This window comes from Achroia grisella, unplaced genomic scaffold (assembly GCF_030625045.1).
Source record: "Achroia grisella isolate CSIRO2021 unplaced genomic scaffold, CSIRO_AGI_Agris_v1 utg487, whole genome shotgun sequence".
NCBI lineage: Eukaryota > Metazoa > Arthropoda > Insecta > Lepidoptera > Pyralidae > Achroia > Achroia grisella.
Genome location: NW_026712891.1, coordinates 5503335 through 5516485, shown reverse-complemented (window position 1 = coordinate 5516485; position 13151 = coordinate 5503335). Strand labels below are relative to the sequence as shown.

The window sequence follows — 13151 nt, the reverse complement described above, 5'->3', positions numbered from 1 at the left end:
TACACAACCCGTACAGCTAGTAATATATATTTTACAGTGAGAATTGAACTGTTTGGCTAAAGATACATATGCTTGTAAAATAATGCCGATGTTGCTAAGATAAGTGCTACTATTCACACTGTTGTACTTAACATTAATTATCGACATAAATGTAGCCAAAATCTGTTTAACATTGTATATCTTCGTACACTTCTATATAAAACATGTGTATCTCTCACCATACATAAGCTCATAAATTTAAAAAGTATTAATTTTAACGTGAAATTTACCTTTTAAACTGCAACACATTACTGGTCTTAGAAGCATTTCTAAGTAACTTCTTAGATAACTAAAAGTCAATAATCTACACAAAAGCTACAAATGAGCGAGTCCGCTGTATGGGAGGATAATCCATCATCTAATATCACACATTATAATTACAAGCTGTAACAACTATCTGTAATACTTATATTTATAACGTTGGAATCAAATTCTGATCATGTGACGTTGCTTCTAGACAATTCAATAAAAAGTAGATTAATTTGTGGATCTAGTTTAAAATGTACCATCATTTGGTTTTTCCTATCAGTGGTATATATTTAGTATTTCTGAATAATACTAGTGTAATTTGTTATAGTCCATCTAATTTATACTAGCAGAATAAACCTCATGGAACCTTTCAGAAACTGAATTTATTATTTCATCACTTTTCAATGTAGCAAATGGTAATTTTTAGATAGAAATTACTCAATCTGCTGATTTATATAAGAGTAAATTATTTGAACATAGTGTTGGCATATAACTTTGTGCAATTTTAGTGACAAGGTAAGATTGAGTTCAGCTTATTTGGGGACTAGACGAACATCACGCAATCCAGGGTAATATTAATAAATTGGCTTAAATACTGGTTAAATTATATCAAAACTATTTATTTAACTTCATATGAAATAAATATAGAGATTAAACTATTAAAAGATATACAACACATTGAAAAGGGATGAAAACTATTGTGTACATACAGGCATGTCTCGACAAGCGTAGCCTCTGACATCTACCGCTAACTTCCAATTGGCCAGATGTAAATTATTTCTTATGAAATGATTACAAAATTTCCAACACTTTGTCCATTTAACATACCATCTAATTACCAGATATCTGATACTATATTCTGCTTGAAACCAGTATCAAATTCTTTGCGACCAATTCAATTAGCTCCACACAACTATTAAAGGTAGTTTCATTCACATAACCGTCTTTTATACACGTCTAACCGCCCGTTGTCTCATTCCAAAAGTTGCCAAATTGCGCACGCACTCGACCCGTTGCGGATGCGGACGGATGCGAGTGGATGCGGGCGGAGGCTGGCGGCTACGCCTGCGGGGGTGAGCACTCGCGGACGCCGCGATTACGCCACATAGTTGTATTGGTTGGGGTTGTCCTTATCTCGCTCCATGTAGTCGCGGTCGATAAGAGATTCTATGCGCTTCTTGAGGTCAGCCGGCTGGAAACATAATTTATTTTAAAGTTCTGTTCTGAAACTATACGGGAGAATAGTAGTACTCGGAATATATTTTAGGGTATCCTATGTGTACAGGTTTTTACTGTATTTTGTGTCAAAATTTGTGAAGTCATTGAAATGTGATTGGAGTAAGAAACTAACATTTTTTTATGTGACCGCCGGCTATTTTTAACATCTCCACAAAAATAAGAAATAAATAATCATCTATAGGTGCATATACACAACAACTTAGTTATAACATATGTATATAGTACATATATGTTATTTCTGAGAATTAAGTTGTTCATTCATTGTAATATCGCTCTGAAACTTTTTTGATATAAAAGATGGCCTATTTCCGTACTCACACTACAATCATCGTGTTAAATTCCATTATTAAATCTGTTCAGTGTTTAGTTGTAAAAAGGTAACAGACTGATACACACATTTTCTAATGTTAGTATGGATAACGTGATCTTACTTTGACGGGGAACTTGAGCTGGTTGTACAACTCGGAGATGAGCAAGTTGTGAGAGAGCGCTTTCCGCATCTTCATGACGCGCACGATGGCGGCGTCGATCTGGTACTGCCGATCCTGGTACACGCGTTCCTCGGTCGCCTTTTGCTCCTCGCTCTGAAGTACACACGTAAATATGTTATTTTGTTGACAAAAGTACTAGGATATTTTTAAGTATTTAAGTTTTACTAAAGTGTCTCTAGCAACTAAAACAAACTATCCATTCTAGTTTTATATATGCGAAAACACAATGATGAATGAAATGATTGCTTGCATTGGTATTTTCTATGTACATTCTGTATATATTTAAGGATTTCCTTCAGTTATCTAGCATCCATAACATAAACTATGCTTACCTTGAAACTAACTACAAAAACTTACTGGGTGACTTGTCGAGGGTTATTACCATTATAGTCTAAATATATATACGGGAACAATCACATTTGACTATGCCTTTTGGAATGTTTTTATATAATAGTATATAAAACTAAAATGTAAAATGATCTGACCGTCTCCTTCATCTGTATCTGATTGATCTTGATGCGGAATAGCTTGTTGGTGAAGTCCCCGTTGAATGAGAAGTGATCAGTGTCATCGACCTCCCGACCCCGCGGCGCCTTGCTCAGTACTCGAGCCTTTCCACATGCCAGCGACTGCAGTGTCCTCCGCAATTCGCCCTCCTGAAAATAACATAACATGAGTAAGTATGTTTGGTTGTAATAATTTATTGTACGGATTATGTGATAATTAAAAAAAAAGAGAAATAAATTCTATAATGTGATGTAATTATAAGTAAAATAACAATTGTGTATCTAATGTGAGTAATGTGTTTTTGTCTTTGTTCTTTTTATATATTGAGTAGTAACAAGACTTGTTTTTTTGTTCCCAAATATTCCTGGTAATACAAGGAATTATTACACAGTCAACGGTGCCGACGAGGATGGGATGGGATTATGAATAAAAAATACAATTCAATAAGTCTTCGAACATCATAGAAAATTTCTAGAGGGAATAAAACCTGATAATTCTCTAATAAATAAGTGACAAACCTCTATATTAGTGGCGGTCCTAATTTCCTCAAATGAGAGATTGTCTCCGTCATTGAATAGCAGAAGAACGAGCGCTTGAAATAGTGACACCTGCAGCTCTTTGTTACCCTGAAACAAGAAAGTATGTATATTTTATAAAAAAAAATAGTCTAAGTTACTCCATATAACATTAGCCAACTGCGACTGAAAGTCCAACAGTGTCAAACTAGGTCCAGCCTTTTGAGAGATTAGTAAGAATAGACAGAAAACAATGTTCTTTAAATTAATAAATAAAAATAATAAATTTATTTATTTGTAGATTTGTTATTGTTTATTTATTTTATTTTAAGAGTATGACAGTCTTAATATTAAGTTAAGACATACTAAATGAAAACACAGGGAAAGGATAAAAGTTCAAAAGTTATTCTTTGTCATTTTAAATTATTAAATAGTACATGTGTAGTTTTACACTCAAGTTTCAAATTACCTGTGTGAAGTTAGCTCGCAGCACGCAGTGCCCGAGCGTAGCCTGCCACTGCAGCTTGCGTCCGGAGTGCTTGGCGAGGTAGAACTTGGTGAAGTGATCCTGGTGGCGCGTCAGCTCGGTCGGCAGCCGCACCTCCACCGGCGCGTACGTCGGCCAGAACCCCATCGTCAGGATGTACACTGACAGCTCTAGACCACCGCCCTCTTTCATTGCCGTCAGGTGCTGAACAATTATAATACAATAGAATTATATTGACTGGTATATCTTATTAGTATTATAAACGCGAACGTTTGTAAGTATGGATGTTTGTTACTCTTTCACGGAAAAAACATAATTTTCTATAAATAATACCGAGCAACTGTATATGGATTTCCTGCATTCGTCCTAATTACACTACTAGTATAGATACTTTGGTCTCAATTTCGACATTTAAATACACGAAATCAAGGTCAGCAAACTTTCTGCATTCAACTATGAAAAGGTCAAATTAAACTTTTGTGGATGGGCTGAATAGTATCAATAAGTCTCAAAAAGTCTCAATAATATTTTTAAGTAATATACTGAAAAACTTCAATATTGGAATGAAAAGGTTTATACTGTATATATTTTATAAGTTGCCACCCCTAATGTCTCATTATATAGTATAATGTATTGTTTATTTTTTTATTTATTTTTAACATTCAGGAACTTTTGTTCAAACTAAAAGTACATGCCAGTCCAATTGTATCCTAAAACTAATTACTACATTACCAGATATTGTCTTATGTTATAGGAATTCTAGCAATCAACACCACACTTACCTGTTTATATGTTATATTAATGTCCTTGGACAGCTCCATATCTTTAAACATCCCTTCTAATTTACAAGTGAAACCTCCACCACACTCCTGTTTTAGTTTACTCAACATAGACTTCTCGGCATCTACAGAAGCAGATTTCCCGACCAGTAGCCTTTTCGCCAAATCTTTCTTATAAAACGCTTCGAATACGTCCTTGCCATGGATGAATCGGAAAAGAACCATTATTTTATCTAGTAGTCGTTCTAATTCTTCTTCGGTCGCTTCTTTGTTGCCAGCGCGGAGTTTTACGTCGACGAATTTGGCTGTAATATTATAGAAATAAATTAGAAAATTAATACTATTTTTTTAAAAAGAAACCACAACCAATTCTAAATGTTCTTTAATACTCTATTTATTTATTTATGCATTGTATTCTATATTAAAGTAGTTGTTAAGTTAAATATAAAGGGCTTGATGGTTAAGCGGTATAGCAGACCACATTTCTGTAAACAATTCGATTCCTTGCACAAAAACATTTGTATTCATGGGTATCATACCATGTTGGAATTGATCTGGGTGTTTTCTATGTATATTATGTATTATAACATATTATTTATATTTACTAAAATAAATTATATTTACATAATCCACTAGATGATGTTGTGTGAATTGGCCCAGGCTGTTATTACTATTAAAGAATCATCTGTATTATTAAAAATATATGACGATTGACGACGACACGATTTAAATGCTGCTTTTCATATATTGCTACTTTCCATTAAATCGGCAATTAATTTATTTGCCATAAATAGTATAGATAATAGTCGTACTCAAGCATTTCCATTTTTTTATTAATAAGTTTATTTACCGATAAGTTCCGCAGGCTTATTTTGCCGTTGGTTGATGAAGAATTCAAAGGCTTCCCTCATTGAGTAGAGGAACTTGTCATTTCTCTGAAAGCATGTGTTCACTATATGGTCCAGCTGCTCCTTGAAGTCGAGTAGTTCCGCCACCATGGTCTTGTCACGCTCTGGCTCTATTACTATCGTGCGACCTTTTTTCTGTAAATAAAAAAAATGTAAATAGTAAAATACATTTAGATGGAATGGAAAAGACTGACCAATAAATAATAGATAATAATAACGTGTTACGTCTGAATAGAAGGCTATAATAAAAAAAAATGTATTTTGTCCAGAGTAGATAGACATAAGAGCAAGTTAATAAATCTATCTTTATATATGTATCTTTTCTATTTACATAACTGATCTTATTCATGTACTCCAGAAAGACTTAATATCCGGCTCGTAGGACCAAATTTGGTCCTACGAGCAGTTTAGGTATAGTGAACACATACGAATTGCATGAATGTAGTCAGTAGAGGAGCCCATAGAATTCCGTTGATTATTGTGACAATAGAATAATAAACATCTATGAAAGTAATAGTAATAATATTGTCTCTGGATAATTCACAAAGTTTCATCTAATCCCAAGCTAAGTTGAGCTTTATGGGTACTACAACTAAATACTCAGATACATATTTTTTTGTAAATACTTACATAATATACACAGTAAACACCCAGACCGATACAAATAATCATAGTCATCAAAACAAATATATGTACCGTGCTAGAAATCGAACCCGCGACCATCGGAAGTAAAGTAATATGTTAAACTGCTAGACCATGAGAAAATGTTATAACTCAGTGTAATTAGAAATGTATTATTACCTTAATATAAGCATTGAAATGATTACAGAGTTCGGTAAGCCCATCTTTGACTCGGTTGAACAAATTGTATAGTGTGGTGAGGTCAGCCAACCTTGGACCGTCCATCAGAGTCTCCAGACCTTTGCTTAGGATACCAGATAGATGTTCACTAAGTAATTGACGTTCTACTGTGTGAATTAATTGCCATCTGAAACAATATACATAAAGTAGCAAGTCTTTATTTATCATAATAAATGTATGATAATTAAAAAAAATAAACTTTGTATAGGACCAGCATTAATTTTATTTAGAAAAATATTTTCAAGTAAATGAAGTGAAGAGTTACTAAAATTGGTAAATTAGAATTCTTTTATATATAAAAATACCATAGATAAAAGGCACACATTGTCTTTGGCATGTTAGAAATTACAAATGTGTAGAACTAATATCATTATGTTATATCATCAATGACAAACCACATTTCAGTGTGAAATTGCATTTCATCATCAGATATACTTCTTCCCTAACTAACAATGTCCAAAAATATATGTAGGACATATATAGCAACTCAAAAAAAGGGGCGAGCACAATAGACTCAGGAAAAATCCCCAAACTCCTTTATAAAAATTAAAAATTGTAGTCATGCATACGTATTTAGGATGAACACAGAAACTCACTTGGTGGAGGGATCTAGATAATGGAGTAAACGCTCATTCTCTTCGCGGAGACGCTTCTCTACGTGTGCGAGGTATTGAGGCACGGCTAGTTCACGCATCAGGCGCTGACCCTCCGCAGCGTACAATCGTTCAGTCGCCTGCAGGAATCTGTACATCACCAGAAAAGATACATCAAATATTTTCATTTTGTAAGGTATTTAGAAGAGATTATTTATCTAATATTTTTTTAAGAAAAGTCAATATACAATATAGTAAAATTTTATAAGTGAATCTAAACAGAGGTTAGTGCTCTTGCAGTTGTGGACTTCGACTAGGCGTAGCATGGTAATGTAAACTCGTTCCCATGACTTTGGCAATGGTGTCTCGATATACACTATGTGGTTTTATGTGGGACTAACCTCCAGGTTATTTCGGCGGGTTAATACTCTTGCTACAGATTATACAAAAATAAGTCTAGTAAACTTAGATGGATAGAGCAATACTATAAACAATATTCCTACAAGTTACTCTATTTAGAACATAGTTACAAAATGAATGTCTTTATCATACTTGTTTTCAAAAGCTTTCTGATATATTTGCAGATCAGAGAGCATCCGTAGAAGACTCTTCAGTAATGAAATATCCACTGCATCCCCTCCTCGCTCCCTCTCTATTAGTAGTAGCAACCCATCTACTGTACGTGTTTGAACTAGTGTATTCATGGCTATGTGGTGACGAAACAGATCTAGACCCATATCCCTGAAAAAATAAAATATGAACAACTTTAAATTTGTTCACTGTGTTTTAGAATTTATTGTAAATACTATACAAATAAATTTGTGAAATTGTGTTGCCTAAATATAATTATATGTATAAATAACATTTTAAATAATTAAAAATTATGTATTAAAATCTATAGTGACTGTTATACAGCATTCCGTACATCAAAAGATATAGATTATAGTCCAAATAACTATTTTAATTGAGTTTTCAACTTGTTATTGTTCTCCTCACAAAATACAGTATATCATAATAAAAAGATAAAACAATATGACACAGAGGTAATAAAAGGCCTTATCACTAAGTAGCAATATGTTCCAGACGACCTTAAGATGCAAGAGACATGCGTCTTGATGAACTATAATCTCCTTTAAATTGCCTACTGTGTCTCATAATGATATAGACATGTAACAAAAATCTGTGTTTAATATAAACAAGTTTCTTGTTTGCATCTGTTGCAATATTATTTTTATCGACGCAATATATGTAAACAATAGGTACTTTGATTATTATTTGTATGTTGATTATGTGAGGGTGCTTATGTAATTGTTATGAGGATTAAAAAGTTTTGCTTTCTTTCTATATATTTCCATAGTATATAAAACAAATATTTTGCTTCCAATCTCAAACAAGTTTTATCTGTTAATGGCAATGTGGATTACATTTAAAATTAATTATATATATAATTTTTATTGAGGGTTTTAGGCTATTGTCAGGTGTCATGTGTCACACTGCTACCTACATAGATCTATTGTGCTCGCCCTTTTACAAACTTCACTATCTAAGCCCCTCAGGGACAAAAAATGGATCCTTCAATTCTTTCTTAGGAGCGATTGTTTTTATATCTTCAGGATATAGTGTATACTTTCCAAAGGAGATATTTCGTTTATGCAATATACAGTAGAAAACAGTATCTGTTTTTGTCTGCTTGTTTCTTTTGAACTGTATAAAGGATTTTGTAGTGTAAGATGATAAGACAATGTGATAACATTATGTAATGTCAGGTGTTATTACATACCATATTGAATGTATGCTAGGATTCTGCAGAACATAAGTGCGATCCAAGTACAGGAAGATACTGCGAATCATAATCATCTGTCGGCAGTGAGCTCGCCAGCAATCATCCATTCTCTTGAGGAATACTTGCCGGTCCATGCTCTCTGACAAGAATTGTTCTATATTTGCCTTCACATGGGCTTCTACTAAATTTGTTAAGTTTACATATAGCTGAGATGCCATCTAGAAAAGAACATAAATATGATTGAATAAAGAAATTTGACTGCCTTAGTGGATTAGCAGTTTAGCATAGAGCCAAATCCAACTGTCACGGGCTGACACGGGCTCCTATAGGTCCAAACATTCATGAGCATGCCTATTTGTATCAGTGTGTGGTATTTGTATGGGTGTTACCTATATGTATGTATTTACAGAAAAATGTGTCATGTATTTATAGCTATATATATACAGTTGTTTAGTTCCCATAGTACAAGCTCTGTTTGGCACTAGATGGCGCTGTGTGAATTAACTGTCCTGAGATATCATCCTATAGATTATTGTGTTTAACATTTTTAAAATGTCACAATTTAATGATGTGTGGAATATTAGTAATATCGTGGATATGGTAACTTAACATCTAAGAGAAGATTAAGATGATCTTTGAGGATGTCCACTTTCCACTAAGTAGTCCAATAACTTGTTTGCCATTTCATTTACATATATACAAATAAACAAAACGAATGTAGAGAAAGTATGGAACTGGTACCAGTGTGGCTGATAAAAATATTAATGTAACTTATCAAAATAGTTTCAATATTGCTGTAGATACTGCATAACATATACAAAAAAATATGGTTCAAATGAAAAACTTTTTGAAGTGTTATGATAAGATAAAAAAAGATAAATTATTGATACTTTGTAAATTCCGACAAACCGTATGAGGCTGGATAAGAATTCAACCAACCTTAATTTGTAATTTTTCTTATAGTAGTACAGTACTAGTACAAATAAAATAATTTTACAGAATTCACTGAAATAACATCTAATGAAAGGGACAATTAAAAGCATTTTGACAACCAAAAACAGAAAAAAAATCTTATTATGTTAATATATATTTCTGACTGACTCTGGTGATGGAAAAACTGATCTGTTACACTGTTCTTTCTTTCAGATGATTAACTATTATGTTCTGAAAAGATTTATCTTAGTAAATAACCCAAGTGTCTATTTCTAATTTATCAGTACTACTTTAACTCGCTTAACTCAAGATAGCTTTGGGTGATAAGGCCACCTTTTGTTCGCATATTTTGTAATTATTTGGTTTTTTTTTATGCAGAATAGTTTTTATTATTATTATTATTAACTCTACACAATAGTACAACGTACCTGATAGCTATTTCGTTCATATATAACAAAGAATAATTTAGAAATTACATTTACATCAGTACCCTTCTTGTTATTGAGCACCTCAAATTTAATCACAACATACAAGGTATTTTTTATAAAAATTTAAATACTACAGAAATTTAAAAATATTTTACATTACAATTTTTACAGGTGAAATAAATTGTAAGTGTATGTTGTGATTAAATTTGAGGTGCTCAATAACAAGAAGGGTGTACTGATGTAAATGTAATTTCAAAACATTGTATGTTTCAAAAATATAATATGATTCTAATAGTGGCTCTAAATTAATTCCATGAGATTTGGATATGATTCCCATTAGATAGTATCAAAAGTTACCATGCAGTTTAAAACTACAGAAACTTGTAATAATTACTAAATTAACTATTATCAATTAGTTTGTATTGTGTAAGAGATATTTATTGTTATAGTTTTAAATGTTTACTTTATGGCTGCACATATTTTCCACCGCCTGGTACAACTCCTCCAAGGAATAAGCAATAGCCTTTGACGTCTGTATAGCAATAACAGCTTCTCGTAACTTGCTCCATGTCGTCTCTTGGTAGTTCTCCGGCAAATTCGGTTTACCTACAATAAATTACGACCAATTATTACAGAATCACGCAACATTATAGGTTATGATGTGACGACAAAAATAAATGGTAAACACACTTTTGAAATTTTTAATAATGAGTTTTTTAGTTGCCGCTCCTGGTTTATTCATAGAGGACGTGGTCGTTTTGACTGTCCCATTGCTTGGATTTATTACTGAAAAGTTTGATTTCTTCTCGTTGGCACTCATATCGTCGGTTTTTGATCTTTTATTGCACTGATCGCTGGATGGAAGGGAACGTTTTCTACAGATATTTCCACCCTCCTCGACTAAAACTGACGTTTTAGCTAAACCCGACATAAGAAAGCATGATATGGCCGTAGCCACAGAACTAATTTATACAAATAACGATAATTAATCAAAAAATACAAATAAAATTAAGAATAACGTCAGTCATTTACAATAAATCCACCATTAAGCTTTGTTTCAAACTTTCGATAGCAGAGGGCACTGTTGTATGGGGATTTATTTGACAGATGTCATATAAATGTCATTTTGAGGCTACAGACACGTTCATAGATTATTCAAATAACAATGCATTACATTAGAAATAAGTTAAATTAAAAAAAGGAATGATACATACATATCAATATGAAAGTGTTTTTATTAATCCTAGATAATTTGTTTACAAGATTTAATTCCACAACATCAAATCATAAATTATCAACTTATAATGTTGTTTTTGTTTTACTCGAATATAATATTGTAGTTTAACGGTTTAAATTAAAATATGCATCATCTTCTGATGCTCGAGGATTTAATTGTTGCACTTTTTGTATTAATGACTGTATTACTAATCAATGATTATGATAAATTTTTATTAATGGATGAAATCAACTGTGATATCAGATATATATGCTGGTGGGGCACCAGGTAAGGATAATCTCTCCTGAGTCAGGTCAGTTAGGGCATCGTGGCAAGTTTATCAGGAACTAACCACAATATCCTCCAAAATGGACTGCATGGGGGTCGAACTGACATGATCCTAGTCTCCAGTAGGTACTAACGACCCTATATTATATATTTTATGAATTTTTAGTTTTTGACCAGATTACGTTTAATTTTATATTGTTATATTCTGTAGTAGGAATTTACTAACCGCTGGAGATGGTATATGGTAATGATTGCTACAATGATTCTATGGCTCTGGTACCTTAGGTATAAAAACGTCAGAATTCCATTGTTTTTTATTTATATTTTTTTCCATTCACCAAGCAAACTTCTCAGCGAAGATGTTCTACATGTAGCTCTTACATATCAAATTCAAACAATTGAATTACCATGTAAATTGAACCTTATAGCGTATTTAATAAAAAAAAATCATAGTATTTAAATAGTGTGTATGATTTATTTGAAAAAAATACGACCTGAGTTTCTTATCAGTTCTTCACATCTCCATCATCCATGACGACGACGTTGGTGGACCCTAATGCGTTGCCATTCAATTTCAGGAGGACTAAGTCGGCATGCCTCCGTAGCTTATAATTTCACTGCTATTTCTTTATATATTACTAGATGACCCTGTAAACGTTGTTTTGCCATATAAATTACAATCGCTATTAAAAAATAGGTGTTGAAGGAAGGGGAAAATTAAAAAAATAGTAGAAGTCGATTCTCAGATGAACTGAAAAAAAAATCTAGATATTTATATCAGTCGACTAGAACCCATAACACAAGCTACGCTTACCGTGTGACTAGATGGCGCTGTGTTGAATATCCAGAGGTTATTTATATTTATTTATTTATTTATTTATTGTAACTGTCGTCCATATATTATACATGTACTGCACTACGAATGTTTTTATGTGACAACCTCGTTACACCTCATGTATTTCCATTCCAGAAGACTAAGATATCATGCCCCTTATCCTATAATTGAAGTGCTTAAACTTCTGCCTTAATTCTCAAACAAGGACACATCCTCAACAATCCGCAGTATTCTACTTCACTAATCTACTTAACGCTCTGAATAAAGCCAGGAGATTAACTGGAGAGGATTGCATATCTGTGTGGGTATGCGAGCCACTCAACGACTTTAGTAATGAGACCGCCGGTTAATTGAACATCGTCTGTTTGTTTCTAATTGACTAAATACTGTTGCGGATTTATATCCAAGCTATTTCCCTATGGTCTCACTTGATAGGGGTTAATAAAGGGTTAATAAACAATAATCTTATTTACCTCGGTGGTCTAGCTGTTTAGCATACACCGCCTTACTTCTACTAGTCGCGAGTTCGGTTTGTATTCATGAATACAATTGTTTCGATTGGTCTGTGTGTTTTCTATGTATATATATTGTTTCGCAGTTTTTTTTTTATTATTTACATATTTGGATTTATAAATTCTTAGGCTTCCACTGCGATTTGATACTGTGGAAGTTTTTAACAGAAGTTTTCACTGTAGCATATAAATATATTATACTAGCTGTCTCGGCAAACGTTGTTTTGCCTTAAAATAAAAAAAAAATTTAGGGGTGGACTACCCCTAACATTTAGGGGGATGAAAAATAGATGTTGGCCGATTCTCAGACCTACTCAATACACTCACAAAATTTCATGAGAATCGGTCAAGCCGTTTCGGAGGAGTATGGGAACGAAAACTGTGACACGAGAATTTTATATATAAGATTATACATATTTTCATAATTACATATATATTATGTATACATAAAATATTATGTTAATATATATAATACACTTAATATTTAT

General features: G+C 32.8%; 1 protein-coding gene across 1 annotated transcript; it reads right to left on the bottom strand.

Moving 5' to 3' along the window:
* Nucleotides 1–134: 134 nt before the first annotated feature.
* LOC131845859 (cullin-4A) lies at nt 135–10863 on the bottom strand. Its single transcript, XM_059195001.1, has 13 exons — nt 10503–10863; nt 10276–10418; nt 8449–8669; nt 7221–7409; nt 6672–6818; nt 6016–6202; nt 5157–5349; nt 4310–4611; nt 3510–3731; nt 3044–3151; nt 2504–2674; nt 1959–2111; nt 135–1480 (listed from the first exon to the last, which is right to left on the bottom strand). The coding sequence occupies exons 1-13, from the start codon at nt 10741–10743 to the stop codon at nt 1385–1387; spliced, it is 2373 nt and encodes a 790-aa protein (XP_059050984.1). The 5' UTR covers nt 10744–10863; the 3' UTR covers nt 135–1384.
* Nucleotides 10864–13151: the final 2288 nt, after the last annotated feature.